The following is a 15,974-nucleotide window of genomic DNA, read 5'->3' as shown; positions in this document are numbered from 1 at the left end:
TTGCTTTGATTAGTATTGATATCTTAAGGATATTATATCTTTCCATTCTTATATATATTTCTATCTTTTTGTAATTTTATAAAGTATGACATTTTTTATTTAAAGTGAGGTAAAGAAACTCTTAGTTTTGGTTTCTGGTCTCACGTTGCCCTAGGCAACCTTTGCTAATTTTGAGAATCTCACCTCCATTTATTTATTTATGCCTTGGGTGTTTGAGGTTGTAACTATATTTGCTTTTAATACTCTCCTTTGAGCAATCCCACCAACACCATCACCCCGCATACATATATACAGTACACTGTACAGGTGCACTGAAGAGTTCAGCTCAGCATCCCATTCTGAGTGCTGGGGAGGTAAGAGGGAGATTGCACCTGAAGGATTAGGGTTAATCAGCTCTTCCTTTCTCAGTCTTTTCTCTACTTAGTGCCTACAGGTGTTCTTTAACTATTTGTCTGCTCTGTCAAATACGAAGTACATTCTCTTTTGGTAACAGCAGTTTTAAAATTGAAAAAGGGGAGCAATAGGAGATAAGAATTATTTCATGCAGTCATTTATGCAATTTTTACTTGAAGGGTAAAGGAGATTTGCGGCATAAATAGTTCTGGCTGTTTAGCTTTCTCTACTGTGTGATTCATTTGAATAATTACCAGTGTTAGGTTGCTGATCTTTATACCCTTTCCTTATCCTTTTATTTATTTTTATTTTTTATTTTTTTGGCAGCTGGCCAGTACAGGGATCCAAACCCTCCACCTTGATGTTATCAACACTGTTGTCTAACCTACTTAGCTAACCAGCCACCCCTCCTTATCCTTTTAATTTAAGTCGTCATTTGAGTAATTTTGGTTTTATTATTATAGAATATAAGATTCTCAATTTTGGTGGGGGGAAGGGGACAGCTGGCCAGTATAAGAACTGAACCCTGGATCTTGGTGTTACCACACTCCAACCAACTGGGCTAACTGGCCAGCCCAGATTCTCAGATTTTTAAAAATACTCTTCAACAAAGCTTGCTATAAACCCCTTGCGATTTAGTTGTTGACCATAAGAGTGGAGCTAAGTTTTACCCCTTAAGAAACAGGAATTTATTCTGTATATTAGTGAGTAATCGATGTGTATACTGAAGTTTAGTATCCAGGGCTTTATTATGTTTAGAATTTAACATGAGTGTTCTGTCATATCACAGTAATACTGATAATGAGCCTAAGACAGATGGAATAGCAGCTCAGGCATTCTTTCTTTATCACTAGTTTTATCCACAGTGGTCCTCTTAAACTTCTTTCATATTGTTTTGTTGCCATATTAGAGTCCATTATGTCCTCACCTTCTTTCAGAACACCCCTGTGAAATCCTTTTGGCTGGTGAAACATTCTGGCTCCAAAGCTAGCCTTCTTCTTACCCTTCTTTTTTGTTGCTTTGTCTTGCTAATACGCCCATATATTTTCAATTGACATAAATTTGCCATCCTGTGGTCTCTGTTGGCTATGGGCATGGCTAAATGATTCAGGCAGTGGTAATAACATATGTTATTCTCTGTCCCACTGTAAATATATGCTGACTCCTAAGACAAGTTCCTGACTTTGGGGCTTGAGTTTTGGGGACAAAGGATTGCCATGCTTACAAGCGCAATGCTTTTCCAGTCTGAATAAACTAGCCAGCCTTTAATTCAAGATGAGATCACTTTGTTATTTATGGAAGGTCAAGGTTTAGAGAAGGAAAGCATACGTTCAGTTTATCCTAGACAAACAATCTAATTTCCTCTGACAGTTAAACTACAGTTTGACTTAGCCACAGATGCAGGAAGTTAGACTTTATGTAACATCCCGATCTGGTAAGTAAGTAGGTTTGATGCCTCTGAGATGGAAAGAAAGAAAAAGAGTGTTCATGAAAATGAGTGGAGGGCCGGCCCCGTGGCTCAATTGGGAGAGTGCGGCGCTGGTAGCACCAAGGCCGCGGGTTCGGATCCTATATAGGGATGGCCGGTGCACTCACTGGCTGAGCGTGGTGCTGACAACACCGTGCCGAGGGTTGCAATCACCTTACCGGTCGGGGAAAAAAAAAAAAGAAAATGAGTGGAGAAGGATTTGTGCTAAGTTATCCTAAGCTCAGCTTGCTCTGGGTGCCAATGAAATAAAGCTTTATGACCTTGGAGGGATTTTTCAACTTAAAGAAGTTTGAAGTTGGGAAATCAAAAGGCAGAGATGGCTATTTCTATCACTTGGCTATAGTAATTAGAGCCGGTTTAGTATTTGTTCTTTAAGGATGGGATGTATCTTCAAGGAGGAGACCAACTATATCCAAAGCACATTTAATGCCATTTTCCTACTGAAGTGAATATTGCCAGGTTTTTTTTTTTTTTTTTTTTTTTTTTCCTTTCTTTCCTTTGCTTCAGTCGATAATCTTTTTACCTCCCAGTTGTTAGAATACTATAGCTGGAAAGGGACCTAGAAGAATAATTGTCTAACTTAGCCTCCTTATTATATAGATTAAGTAGAACCAGAGTTTCAGTGTCTATAAAGTTTATATATTGAAGGACTGAGGAATTATGGAGGCCAAGGGGGAAGATATAATGAAAATATTTCTAAGAATTGTAATCTGAGTTCAGAGTTTAAAACATTCAGTCTTTAGAAATGAACTTGCTCTAATGATACCTTTCTGTTTAGTAAGGGAGAAAATAACTTCAGTCACTTGCTTCCTAGAATTTAGATAAATCTAACATTTCTAGGCCCTAATCATAAAAAGCCCTCAAAGGACTGAACAGCCTGATTATGTTTTTACTGCTTTTTTTTTTTTTCTTTTGATACTTGTCTTTTTTGTATGGTAGATGTGGTAGAATTGCTGTTTAGAGTGAGCTTTGCTGGAAATCCTTAGCTGCTTTGTCACTCTTGAAGCAGGGTGAGACCAAATGAAAAAACTGGCCAGTCTTTAAATGGGGCTTGGGGGCTGAATTAGTGTTTTTCTTAATTTCCCTGAAACTTTAAGCTTTAGAAGACTAACAAGTATCACATATTATTGCTACTTTTTTAAAGAAGTCGTAAGTTATTGGATAGCTTGACCATATCCCTGTGACTTACCTTTGGACTTTTTAATACCTTCCTGGTATGGTAGGAATAGCAAAATCAATCTGCTGCTGTCCAGTGGATGCTTTGGAATATTCTAAGCCCAGTTTTTATTTTGGCACAAAACCATTTGCACTCCCCCTGCCAGCTATTTTTGGCACTGTCATGAACTTGGAAATTAGTGATGCTAATTGAGAATAAAAAATTTTGTTCCTTTTTAGTTTTAGAAAAGCTTTTATGTTGTTTCTGGGTACTCTTACTTGCTAGTTTCTTAATGGTCCTGTCAAATTTATACAGTTTCAAAAACATGCCATAATGGTTGAGATTTAATTGAACTCTAAAATTCTATCAGTAATAGGTGGTTCTAACTACCTGCAACAGAATATTACTTTTGAGGGTTGTTTCTTTGGCGAACAAAAACTATAGTTCACATCAAATATTACCCAAACTGGTGGCATTAGTGGTTTCACCTATAGCTGTCAAAAAGTGTGAGTCTGAACAGGCCTGGATCCTCTGCTTTTTCTGTATAAGGATCAGGAAAGCTTTTAGACCCTGTAGAATACCCCAGTTTATCCTGTTTTCTAAGGGCTACTATTCATATATAATTACTTGGGAAAGATATTCTTACTTAGGGAAGTATCTTTATACCCGCCCTGTTTAATCCTTTTCCCATCCTCCTTCCCCCCGCATATACACACAAAGCAACAATAAAGCACATATGCTTCAAAGTAAAGTTTGGGAAACCTAGGCACTCCATGAGGAGACATGGCCAGTTAGATGGTTCTTCGTGGAGATACCTATTTTTCCATTTAGCTCCTGTTACCTGAGGAATCTGGATCTGGAGTGTCCTTACAGATTCAAATTCTGTGACTTGCAAGAAGGAAAGGAAATTATTTGGAGGATAAAGTGCCTAATAGCTGAGATCTTGGATCCAGATTGCCTGGGTACCATCATTTAGTAGTTGTATAGCCTTGGGCAAGTTACTTAACCTCTCAGTGCCCAATTTCTTCATCTGTAAAATGAAGATAATACTTTATTACATGGAATCTAAGGTGCCGTTAATTGTAAGATGCAACATTATTTTTGTACCACTTAAGAAAGTAAAAGCACTGCCGTTAAACTAAAATATACCTTTATTCGCAAGAATCTTCTTAATTTCAGAGATGTTAAAATAGGAAAAAATATGCATCTTAAAATTGATGACATAAAATTATAATACGTACTTTTAGAGGATTGTCATAAAGATTAAGTGACTCAACGTTTATAAAGAAATTATAACAGTAAGCAGTGTGTCATTTATTATTATTATTATTGATATTAGTGTTGGCTATTTTTTTTTAACCCATTTATCTCTTCATAGTAGTCACAGTTTTAAAAGTGTTCATGTATACCATTATTATGTCCAGTAGATTTATATAGATGGGTGTGTACTTAACTTTTACTTACTGAGAGATAGTATAATATACTTAACTCTGGAGCCAGACTGCCGGGATTCAAATTCTAGCTCTGCCAACTCAATCTCTCTTTGCTTCAGTTTTCTCCTTTATAAATGGGGATAATAATTTTACCTTAGTGTGTTCATACATATAAAGCTCTTAGTTTATAGATTACCTTAGTCTTTTCCTTAAGGTTCTCTAGGGTTATGTTTTTCACTTGGAACATTAAAAGATATGTATATTTCTGAAAGCACACACAGAGTTCAAAGTTTTTTCCTCTGTTTTTTTAAATTTATTTGAGTTCAAAGTTTTAAAATAATGATAACGTGATAATAATAGTTATTATGTCTAACACATAGTGCTCACCATTAGTTTATTTAAACTATGCAGCAACCCTATGCGGTAGGTACTCTGATTTTCTTCATTTTATAGGTGAGGAACCTGAGACACAGATCAAGTAACATGCCTACAGCTAGTAAATGATGGAACTAGGATTTGAACCTTGACAGGCTGGCTCTTAGAGTCTGTGCTGTCACCTACTGTCTCTTCAGAAGGCATTTCTGTCATAGAGGGATATTTATTGACCAGGCCATTTAATTGATTTTTTTCATAATTAAAAAGATGCTAAGAATAAAAAGAAAAAATCTGTGACTCCTTATCTGTGGTTCCAAAATTCAGAAAGCTCTCAAAACTGAAAATTTTTTTCCTAAGTTTGATATAAACTCAATTATTGGCAAGACCTGACTTGAACCATTTTAAGGCTATTTAAAGTCTGTAGCCAACTTAGTATGACTGCTCAGTGTTTTGTTGCAGAAATATTAATGTGTTTGATTGTGGAGCACTGCCCTGAACTCCATTGGGCTTATTATGTAATATGTAGTTTACAATTTGTATTACCTTTCTGAAATTCAAAAATTTCCGAATTCCAAAACAGGTGGCCCCAAGAGTTTTGGATGATAGATTGTAAACCAAAGATTGTTTTCAGTTTCACTACCTAAATGTACCTTTAGCCCAAACAGGACTTAGTCAACATAGTTAATTTCCCCAAATAATATTTATTTTTTCTTCTGATATTTTTGTTTTTGGTAGAGCCCCTGAAATTATTCTTGGATTACCATTTTGTGAAGCTATTGATATGTGGTCACTGGGCTGTGTGATAGCTGAGCTGTTCCTGGGATGGCCTCTTTATCCTGGTGCTTCAGAATATGATCAGGTAAGAGTGTTTACTTGAATGGAAATGGAAAGCAAGTAGTTACTAGTGAAATAGATTCTAAAGGAAGAGAAGTACTAGTGAAGCATTTAGATACTAAGGAAAGAGTAGTCTAATTACTAAAAAATAATTTTTAAGAGAACAGTAGAATTTTTTTCTACTTGCTTCTTAGACTAAAGTTATGTTTGATATCTACAATTTAAAAAAGGATTTTATTTTATAATACTTAAGATTTGTAGTTTTCTAGATGTGTAATGATTATAGACTTAACTTTAGTTAACTAATGTGTCTAATGAGTTAAGCTATGAAAATAATTTAAAGATGAGGAACTGGAATTTTATGAGTGAACTTTGGATTCCTCAGAGTTATTGTTATTTCCTTTTGTACATGACACATACTGAAGTAAGTATTCCCTTCAGATTGAAACACATCAGGTCCCAGAAGTTGTGTTATATATTGGGTCTCTGTAAAATAAGATTTAGGTGGGAAATCATCTGAGTTGCAAAGTATTATAATAAATGATATACGTCTCAAAATAGACAAGGTTTAGAAGATCCGTAATTTCCTAAGGAGATGGTCCATTGAGGGCAACAGTTTTGCCATGGAAATAAATTGTGACTTCTCATTTCTTCCTCTTAAAAAAAATGATTCTAGGGCTGGCCTGGTGGCGCACTGGAGAGTGCGCCGCTTGGGAGTGCGGCAGCGCTCCCGCCGAGGGTTTGGATCCCATGTGGAGACCGGTTCCCACTCACTGGTTGAGCGCGGTGTGGGCGCAACACCGAGGGTTGCGATCCCGCGGGCCGGCCCGGTGGTGCACTGGAGAGTGCGCCGCTTGGGAGTGCGGCAGCGCTCCCGCCGAGGGTTTGGATCCCATGTGGAGACCGGTTCCCACTCACTGGTTGAGCGCGGTGTGGGCGCAACACCGAGGGTTGCGATCCCGCTGCCGGTCCCTGGTGCGGGCGTGACACCGAGGGTTGCGATCCCGTTACCGGTCAGTAAAAAAGACAAAAAGGAAAAAAAAAATGATTCTATTCTCTTATGCTGTAAGCTCCTTGAGGGCAGAGACTGCTTCATTCCACCAGTGTATCCTCACTCCTGACACTCTATCTTTTTTTTTTAATTGAGAAATAAATGGTTATTTGGAATGATTAGAAGGAAAAAAAGCAAAACTGTGTTTTTCCCTATTTAATCTAGAATTTTGTCTCCTCAATCTGTTTGAGTATATGTAGCATTTTTACATCTTCCAAAAAATTGACTTTTTGGACATGAGTTTGAGTGAAATATAAAAAATGGGTTGCTCATGTACTAAGTAGTCACTTACATTGTGTGTTTTAGTCTGTTTTGTGTTGCTATGACAGAAATACCTAAGACTGGGTAATTTATAAAGAAAAGAGGTTTATTTGGCTTACGATTCTGGGACAGCTGTATCTGGCACGGGCGTCAGGCTGCTTCTACTCATGGCAGAAAGTGGCAGGCAGCCAGTGGGTACAAGCAGATCACATGGCAAGAGGAAGCAAGAGAGAGAGAGAAGGTGCCAGGGTCTTTTTAAGCAATGAGTTCTCGTGGGAACTAATAGAGCGAGAACTCACTCATTAATCCCCCTCCCCCAGGGAGAGCATTAATCCATTCAGGAGGGATCCGCCCCCATGACTCAATCAGTTTCCAACACTGCCACATTGGAGATCAAATTTCCATATGAGTTTTGGAGGGAACAATACATCCAAACTCCATCAGTGTGCTTTGTAATTTTTAAATCATTCTTTCCTCTACCTTGTGAGAAACAATGGCTTCCTTATTTTATAACCTCTTCTACCTCCCAAAAAAGTGTGTGAGGGAGAATTAAATGATGCAAAACCACAGCCTTGGTTGCACCAAGTCATTGATTCTTATTCCTTTTTGGGCCTGACACCCTTCTGAGAATCTGATGAAAGTTATCGATCCTTTCAGAAAATATACACACAATATTCCATATACAACTTTAGGGGATTCATGGCCTCCTGATTGAGAAACTTTGCTCTGAGCAATTATAGCCTACAAGAGTACCTTTCCTAGATCACCCTTTTTTGTGGCACTGCTTTAACCTTAGGAAACAGATTAGTATTGTAAATTTCCTAGGAAGTAGAACTAAATGCAATTGGATTTAGAAGCTAAAGTACAACTGAGGCTTTCCTTGTAAAGAAGTGATCTGGTAGTTTTGAGAATTTTTGCATGAGACATTGATCCGAAATGGTGGGTGGGAGGAAGTCGTTTTTCCCATGCTGAATAAATAGGATGCTTCTGTTGTGAGGCACTATTGGGGATAGTTTATCATGGTGCATCACTGGTTATATAAAAGGATTTGTATGACAGGATTCAGCTGAGTTTTTTAAAAATAACTTTATTGAGATATAATTCACATACCACAGAATTCAACCTTTTAAGATATACAGTTCAGTGGCTTTTAGGATGTTCACAGGGTTGTGCAGCCATCACCACAGAAGTTTTAGAACATTTTCATCACTCCCTAAAGAAATTCAGTACTCATGAGCAGTTAATCCCTGTTCTCACTCAGCTCCGCCAGCTCTAGGCAACCACTAACTTACAGATTTGCCTATATTCTAGCATATCATATTCATTACATACAATATGGGGTTTTCTGTGACTGGTATCTTTTACTTAGTATGATATTTTCAAGGTTCCTCCATACTGTAGCATGTATCAGAACTTAATTTTTTTTATACCTGAATAATATTCCATTCTATGTATATACCACATTTTGTTTATCCATTCATCTCATGATGGATATTTGGGTTGTTACCATCTTTTTGGCTATTGTGAATAATGCTGCTATGAACATTGGTATACAAATATCTAAGTCTCTGTTTTCATTTCTTTCGGATATACAGCAAGGATTCTATGTTTAACTTTCAGAGGAACCACCAAACTATTTTCCATAGAGGTTTCACTGTTTTATATTCCCTCCAGCAGTGCATGAGGGTTCTTATTTCTCCACATCCTTATCAACATTTGTTATTTTCTGCATTTTTCTAAAAATAATAGCCATCCTTATAGGTGTGAAGTGTTATCTCATTGTCATTCTGAGAGTTTTAAAGTTTCAGCTCTTACATTTAGGTCTTTGATTCTTGGTTAATTTTCGTGTATGGTGTAAGGTAGGGGTCCAGCTTAATTCTTTTGCATGTGGATGTTCAGTTTTCCCACAACCACTTGATGAAAAAACTGTCCTTTCCCCTTTGAATTGTCTTGGTATCCTTGTCAAAAATCAGTTGACCATAAATAGAATGGTTTATTTCTGGACTCTCAGTTCTATTTTATTTACTATATCCTATGTCTATCCTTATGCCAATACCACACTGTTTTGATTACTGTAGCTTTGTAGTAAGTTTTGAAATCAGGAAGTATGAGTCTTCCAGCTTTGTTCTTCTTTTTCAAGATTGTTTTGGCTTTTCAGGACCCTTCTATTTCCACATGAAATTTAGGATCAACTTGTCAGTTTCCTCAAAAAAGCCAGCTGGGATTTTGATTGGGATTACATTGAATCAGTAATAGATCAGTTTGGGAAGTATCACCACCTTAACAATATTAAGTCTTTTGATCCATAAACCTGGATGTCTGTCCATTTATTTAGATTTTCTTTAGCAGTTGTTTATAATATTCAGAGTACAAGTTTCACACTTCTTTTGTTAAATTTATTTTGAAGTATTCTATTTTTTGATGTATAGTGAATGGAATTACTTTTTAAATTTCATTTTAGATTATTCATTGCTAGTGTATAGAAATACAGTTGATTTTTGTATTTAAGCTTGTATCCTTCAACCTTGTTGAATTCTTTTTCTTATAGTTTTCTAATAGAACTGTAGTTCTAATAGTTTCTTATGAATTGCTTATGATTTTCTGTATACAAGATCATGTCATCTACAAATCAGGACAGTTTTACGTCTTCTTTTCTAATCTGGACACTTTTTTTTCCCTGGCCAAATTGCTTTGCATTGAACCTCTAATACAGTGTTGAATAGAAATGTTGAGGACCAGCATCCTTGTTGTGCTCCTAATTTTAGGGGGAAACCATTCAGTTTTCCTCTATTAAGTATGATGTTAGCTGTGCATGTTTTATACATGCTATAGCTGAGATTTTGTAGTACATGTTTTCAGTCTAGAAGTCAAATATGTTTACCCTCACTAGATATTAGTTAATGGCTTCAAATTTGTTGAAAACATTTTGTTTAAAATAATAAATGACAATAATACTTTTTAATTGCTTAAGTGTGGGGTTTTTGTTGTTGCTTTATTTTAAGCTGTATGAAAGCATTGGGGTGACAGCTTCCCATTCAACTTTCATGAGGAAACTCACATTTTATAGTATTTAAATTTTTTAATTTTTAATTTCATAAATGCATCAATATAGAAAAATTACAAAAGATGCAATAAGCTAAGAGACAAAAATTTCAACCTCCAGTAGTTTCACTATGTAACCTGTTATGTTTTGGTGCATTTTGTGTTTATATATATTACTTGTAGCTGGCTGGTTAGTTCAGTTGGTTAGAGTATGGTATTGTAACACCAAGGTCAAGGGTTTGGATCCCTATACTGGACAGCCACCAAAAAATAAAAATAAATAAATAAAATATATATTGTTTGTTAGTTTTCATCATGAGTTTATTGACATGTCCTGAGTTTATGACAGTCCTGAACCTGGCCTCAGCCTTCTCTGTTCTCCCACTGTGGGAGATGAAAGCTTCTTTGTCAGATACAGGAAAGTTCTCTGGCTTTCACACTTCCCTTCAATTGTCAGTTTTTCATGAATTTCTTCTGAACAATCAATGGTGCTTAACCTCTACTTTGTGTCAGGAACTATACGCAATGAGGACACAGTGCTGAATAAAACAAGCATTGTTTTTGCCTTCATGTAGGCTATAGGTTGGTGAGGGGAAACAGACATTAAGTAAATAATCATAAAAATAACTGTGTAATACAATTGAGATAAATTCTATGAAGGAAAAGTAGTTTGCAGTGTGCAGATGTGTGTGCATGCGTGCATGCATATCTGCTGATCATTTATGTCCTAAATACCTCATCATTATATTCATTTTGTCCATAGCTACCACTAGACCAGGCTGTCTTCATCATTTACCTGGGCTAGTAGACTGTCTCCTTTTTTCTACTCTGGTGTCTCTCCAATCTTTTTTCCAGAGTGGTTTTTTTCAAAACCCAAATTTGAACATACCACACCCTTGAGCTTCAGTGGTTTCTCACTGCTTTAGAATAAAGGGCTAAATCCTTAGTATGGCTTCTGAGCCCCTACATAGGCTGTTTCTTCTCTTCCTCTCTAGGTTATCTTATACCATTTCTCCTTCCTTTGCATTCTTTTTCACCATCCATTCATTTTACCTAGTCAATGCCTATTCATTTATCAGCTGAATTGTCACTTCTCTGAGCTTTTTGTCACCAGTCCCCAGTCTAGGTCAAGTTCCTTTGTTATATATTTTTATAGAAGCCTATTTATTTTCTGCAGAATGCCAACTCAGTTTGAATTATACATTCAGTATCTGTTTCCCTCACTAGACAGCAAGCTGTATGTGAGCAAGAACCGTGTCTGTTTTTAAAATCACCACTGCTTGCCTCAACAAATACTTATTGAAAGAATGAATGAATATGTACTACATAGTTATGTTCCAGATATAAACTTGTAGATAAAAATGAGCACATATTCATCAAATCTAAGATATTATTGATTGAGAGATACACCATTGTTCTGTACCTCTAAGAAAGAATGCTTGATTAAACCATGTTAGCTATCAGTTGAACCACATTTCCTGATTTCAAAGATGTTAATGTAAAAAAATGAGCCCATTAGAATCAATGAAATCTAGTAATTTAGGAAAAATAAGATTATAGTTAATTTGTAATCTGCTTTTCTACTAAATATATTGTGAAATATCTTTACATGTCGATAAATATACTTCTACCCTATAATTTAAAATATCTGCATAGATTTCATTGTACAGATTTTTTTTTTTCCTTTTTGTCTTTTTTCATGACCGGCAACGGATCGCAACCCTCAGTGTCGCGCCTGTACTGGACCGGGACCGGCTACGGGATCGCAACCCTCGGTGTTGCTCCTGCACCTCGCTCAGCCAGTGAGCTGCCAGTCTGTATGTGGGATCTGAACCCTCGGCAGGAGCGCCGCTGTGCTTCCCAAGCGGCGCACTGAAGCAGTGCGCCACCGGGCCGGCCCTCATTGTACAGATTTTATCTTGGATTTTTAAAATATTTTACCTTTTTTGTGTGCAAAAGAAGTTCACATTTAGAATGTTCTTATTTGCATTTAAAACATTTTTTTCTATTTTGTTAATGCTATATTTTGGTTTCCAGTATGCAGCCCCCAAAGATTTAGAGTAATATCTTGCTTTTATCTAAAATTGTCTTGTGATAGTGGGCCAGATTTGCCCTACAGGTCATAGTTTCCCAACCCCTGCTTTATACTCAAAAAATTATTGAGGATCTCAAGGAGCTGTGTTTGTGTAGTTTATATCTATCAATATATACTGCATTAGAAGTTAAAACTTAGCATTTGCGGGGGGGGAGGTGGGAAGTAAGATTTATTTTCTTGCTTTCAAGCTTCTTTTTTTCTAATTTCATATTAATTATAGTTATTCATGTGTGGGGGTAGGGGTTGTAAAAATTGCCTCTTGTCCTCAAGGGTGGGGAGAAAAGCAAATCGCTCCTTCTATTGCTGTTCTGGTTTGAGAGAATTGTAGAAGCAAATAAAAGTGTGGGCAATAAAACAGAAACTTTTAAAACAAGAATATACAAGCACTTTTCATAGCCATCAGAGCAATAACATCATTACACATTACCTCTGAAAATCTCTACTGTACACCCTTGAGAAGAGAGTAAAAAAGGCAAATAACTTCTTAGTATTATTATGAAAATATTTTTTACTTCCTAGAACCCCTGAAAGGGTCTTGGGAACCTCCAGGAATTCCCGCAGACCACATTTTGAGAAACACTAGCCTAGTTCATAGTAGGCATTCAATAAATGTTGAATGAATGAGATATGGAACCTGCCCTCTACTGATGTGGAGATAGAAAAGCTAAATTAAGAACTAAATTTTAGGGCCGGCCCCTGGCTCACTTGGGAGAGTGCGGTGCTGATAACACCAAGGCCACGGGTACGGACCCCATATAGGGATGGCTGGTTAACTCACTGGGTGAGCGTGGTGCTGACAACACCAAGTCAAGGGTTAAGATCTCCTTACCGGTCATCTTTAAATAAAAAGAACTAAATTTTATGGTATGAGAGATATGCTATTTAGAGCATATTTAGGCTATTTAGAGTAAGGGCAATTGACGAAGAAAGAGATTTGAGGTAATTTTTTCCTAATCTTTATAATTTGGTAATGCATTAAAAAAGAAAAACTAGAAAAAAATTGGTAATCCATGAAAAAGAGTTTTTTGGTCTGTCCTAGAAATCTAAAGTTTTCTGAACTTTGTGTCAGAAATCTGAAAAAAAAAAAAGCAAAGAAGATTTCACTCAAGATTTTCAAAACTGGGTTTCCTTGTAAAATAACAGATATAGTAACAAGGAAATTACTAAATAAATATTTTGGAATTATCTGTGGGTGGGTTATCATATTTATGTACTTGTAGGTAAATTTCAGTTATATAGATTTAAGGGTTAATTTCTTTGCAGTACCTTTTTTGGCTAGAGTTAATAATGTTTAAGTGTGAAAGCCTTTAATAATTTCCTTTTTCACTCCAAATTGACATTTGATGTTTTTGGTGTTTCAGATTCGTTACATTTCACAAACTCAAGGTCTACCAGCTGAATATCTTCTCAGTGCTGGGACAAAAACAACCAGATTTTTCAACAGAGATCCTAATTTGGGGTACCCACTGTGGAGGCTTAAGGTCTGTATGTTCTACCGTACTACCAATTCCTATACTCTCAACCCCCAACTTTGAATTTGAAGTTTAGTTATTAAATTCTTGAAGGTAGTCCGGGAGGTTGAGGGAGAATGGGGAAGGTAAGCTTACAGGAGGAAACACTTTGAAAAATTGTTTCATTGTACTCATTTACCTTTATCCTTATTTCAAAAACAAAACATTAAGTACCAGTTCAATTGGCTGAGGTTATTTTGTATATTTTGAATCAGCAATTGAGAGGGGCTATGGAGAGTACTGCTCACCGTTAAGTGCTATGAAGAACTAGAGAAATTTAGTAATGACTATTTTTGAGAATTCTCAGTAAACATGACAAAACAACATAACTTTCTAACTGCCCACATTCAAGCCTTTTATATTTTTTTGAAACAAATATCTGCTTTTTCCTCTTGAGTCTATTCCTTTAACTTGAGAAATCTTTGCGTAATTTGATTAACCCTGTGACTCTTTGTCTATCATTGATTTCAAAGTAGTTTTAGGAAAAAAATGGTAATGTCCTTTCTTAACTTGACATTCTTCAGGAACTGTGCTGCATCATTGCCTGCATGTTTATTTTATTGTTGTTGAACGGGTGCCCAGATAACAAAGTCACATCTCTTCACTGGAAGATTTTCTGGTTGTAAATTACTTTCATGTTTGCCATTTATGGTTGGCAAGGTGACAACACTTGTGTCTTTGTATTCTGACTTTAATTGAGAATAAAATGTGACAATAGCATACAGATGGAATTTTAAAAATATCCATATTTTATAGACACCTGAAGAACATGAATTGGAGACTGGAATAAAATCAAAAGAAGCTCGAAAGTACATTTTTAACTGTTTAGATGACATGGCTCAGGTAAGTTTGGAAAGTTTCAGAAAGTCAGACATTTACATATTTCTTAAGTCAGAGACACACTTCCATTGGTTATACTAAAGACAAATTTAATGTTATCTTTCTAGTATTTTACAGAAAAAATGCATTAATATTCTGCCATGTATTAAAAGAGCATTTGCATCCTAACAAAGGATACTTCTAGAGTTATATATATTTTCCTTGCTTTGCTTAATTGGTCTTGTTACATATTAACGTTTTAAAATATTATTTATGAAAGTTTCTTTCTTGTCTCATTTTCTCTACTAAATAAATGCTTACATAAGACTTAACAGTTATTGAATGCTTTTTATGTTCTAAACTCTGTTTAAACACTTGACACTTATATGTCATTTAATCTTTTCAACAATAGAACCTTTTTTTTTGGTGGCTGGTGATACAGGGATCCAAACCCATGACCTTGGTGTTACGAGGCTGTGCTCTAACCATCTGAGCTAACTAGCAATAGAAACTTTTAAAATAACCACAATCACTTTTGCTTAACTTCTTTGTTCCAGATTTTTAATGACAAGAATTTATTCAGCTTTATTCTACCACTAAATTTAGGTGAAAATTTTAATTAGGCAGCACAAGAAGAGCTTCCTCCTGTGAAAATGATTACACTGTAATAAAAAGAATTTCCCCAGGTTTCTCTTTGATATATACATATATCAAAAGAAATATATAGTTTAGAAAGAAGGCAGATATGTAGTATCAGCTGCAATAAAATTAAAGTGAAGAAGTATAATATTTCTGACTTTTCCTTGGAAGGTGAATATGTCCACAGACTTAGAGGGAACAGACATGTTGGCAGAGAAGGCAGATCGAAGAGAATATATTGATCTGTTAAAAAAAATGCTAACAATTGATGCAGATAAGAGAATTACTCCTCTGAAAACTCTTAACCATCAATTTGTGACAATGACTCACCTTCTGGATTTCCCACATAGCAATCAGTGAGTATGGTATAGTTTGGGGCTTTTTGCCATGGTGTGGTTCTTGATTGAGTTATATATTATAAATGGAACTGTCAAGTGAGCAGCAGCTTTGGTGCTTCTGAATCTGGCTCACTGATGCTTTTCTTTCTCATGAAAAATCATGAGATTAAAAGTTAGATGTGTATTTTTCCTCTTTATGATTATAAAATCTTGATTCATTTTACCTGAAAGTGCTTGGAAAAAACCTTTGATTCATGTTCATCTTGATTTATTTGTGTTTAAGTCTCAGCATTCATTTGGTCAATCTTTATCTCTTTTTCAGTGTTAAGTCTTGTTTTCAGAACATGGAGATCTGCAAGCGAAGGGTTCACATGTATGATACAGTGAGTCAGATCAAGAGTCCCTTCACTACACATGTTGCCCCAAATACAAGCACAAATCTAACCATGAGCTTCAGCAACCAGCTCAATACAGTGCACAATCAGGTATTCAATAAATGATTTTGGAAACTCAAGCCTAAGTGGGATAGAAACTAGTA

At 36.0% G+C, this 15,974-nt stretch overlaps 1 protein-coding gene across 2 annotated transcripts in view; it reads left to right on the top strand.

Annotated features, from left to right (window-relative positions):
* The window catches only part of HIPK1 (homeodomain interacting protein kinase 1), a 49,875-nt gene that overhangs the window by 14,857 nt on the left and 19,044 nt on the right, over window positions 1–15,974 (top strand). For both annotated transcript variants that reach the window (XM_008574461.1, XM_008574460.1), the window contains 5 exons: window positions 5,582–5,705; window positions 13,491–13,610; window positions 14,397–14,483; window positions 15,270–15,454; window positions 15,759–15,921. In XM_008574461.1, the coding sequence (XP_008572683.1) occupies window positions 5,582–5,705; window positions 13,491–13,610; window positions 14,397–14,483; window positions 15,270–15,454; window positions 15,759–15,921 (679 nt within the window). The remainder of the gene's footprint in view (window positions 1–5,581; window positions 5,706–13,490; window positions 13,611–14,396; window positions 14,484–15,269; window positions 15,455–15,758; window positions 15,922–15,974) is intronic.

The sequence above is a fragment of the Galeopterus variegatus genome, unplaced genomic scaffold, assembly GCF_000696425.1.
Source record: "Galeopterus variegatus unplaced genomic scaffold, G_variegatus-3.0.2 Scaffold1052, whole genome shotgun sequence".
Lineage (NCBI taxonomy): Eukaryota > Metazoa > Chordata > Mammalia > Dermoptera > Cynocephalidae > Galeopterus > Galeopterus variegatus.
The sequence above is the reverse complement of the archived record's forward strand: the minus strand, read 5'-3'. Positions and strand labels throughout refer to the sequence as shown.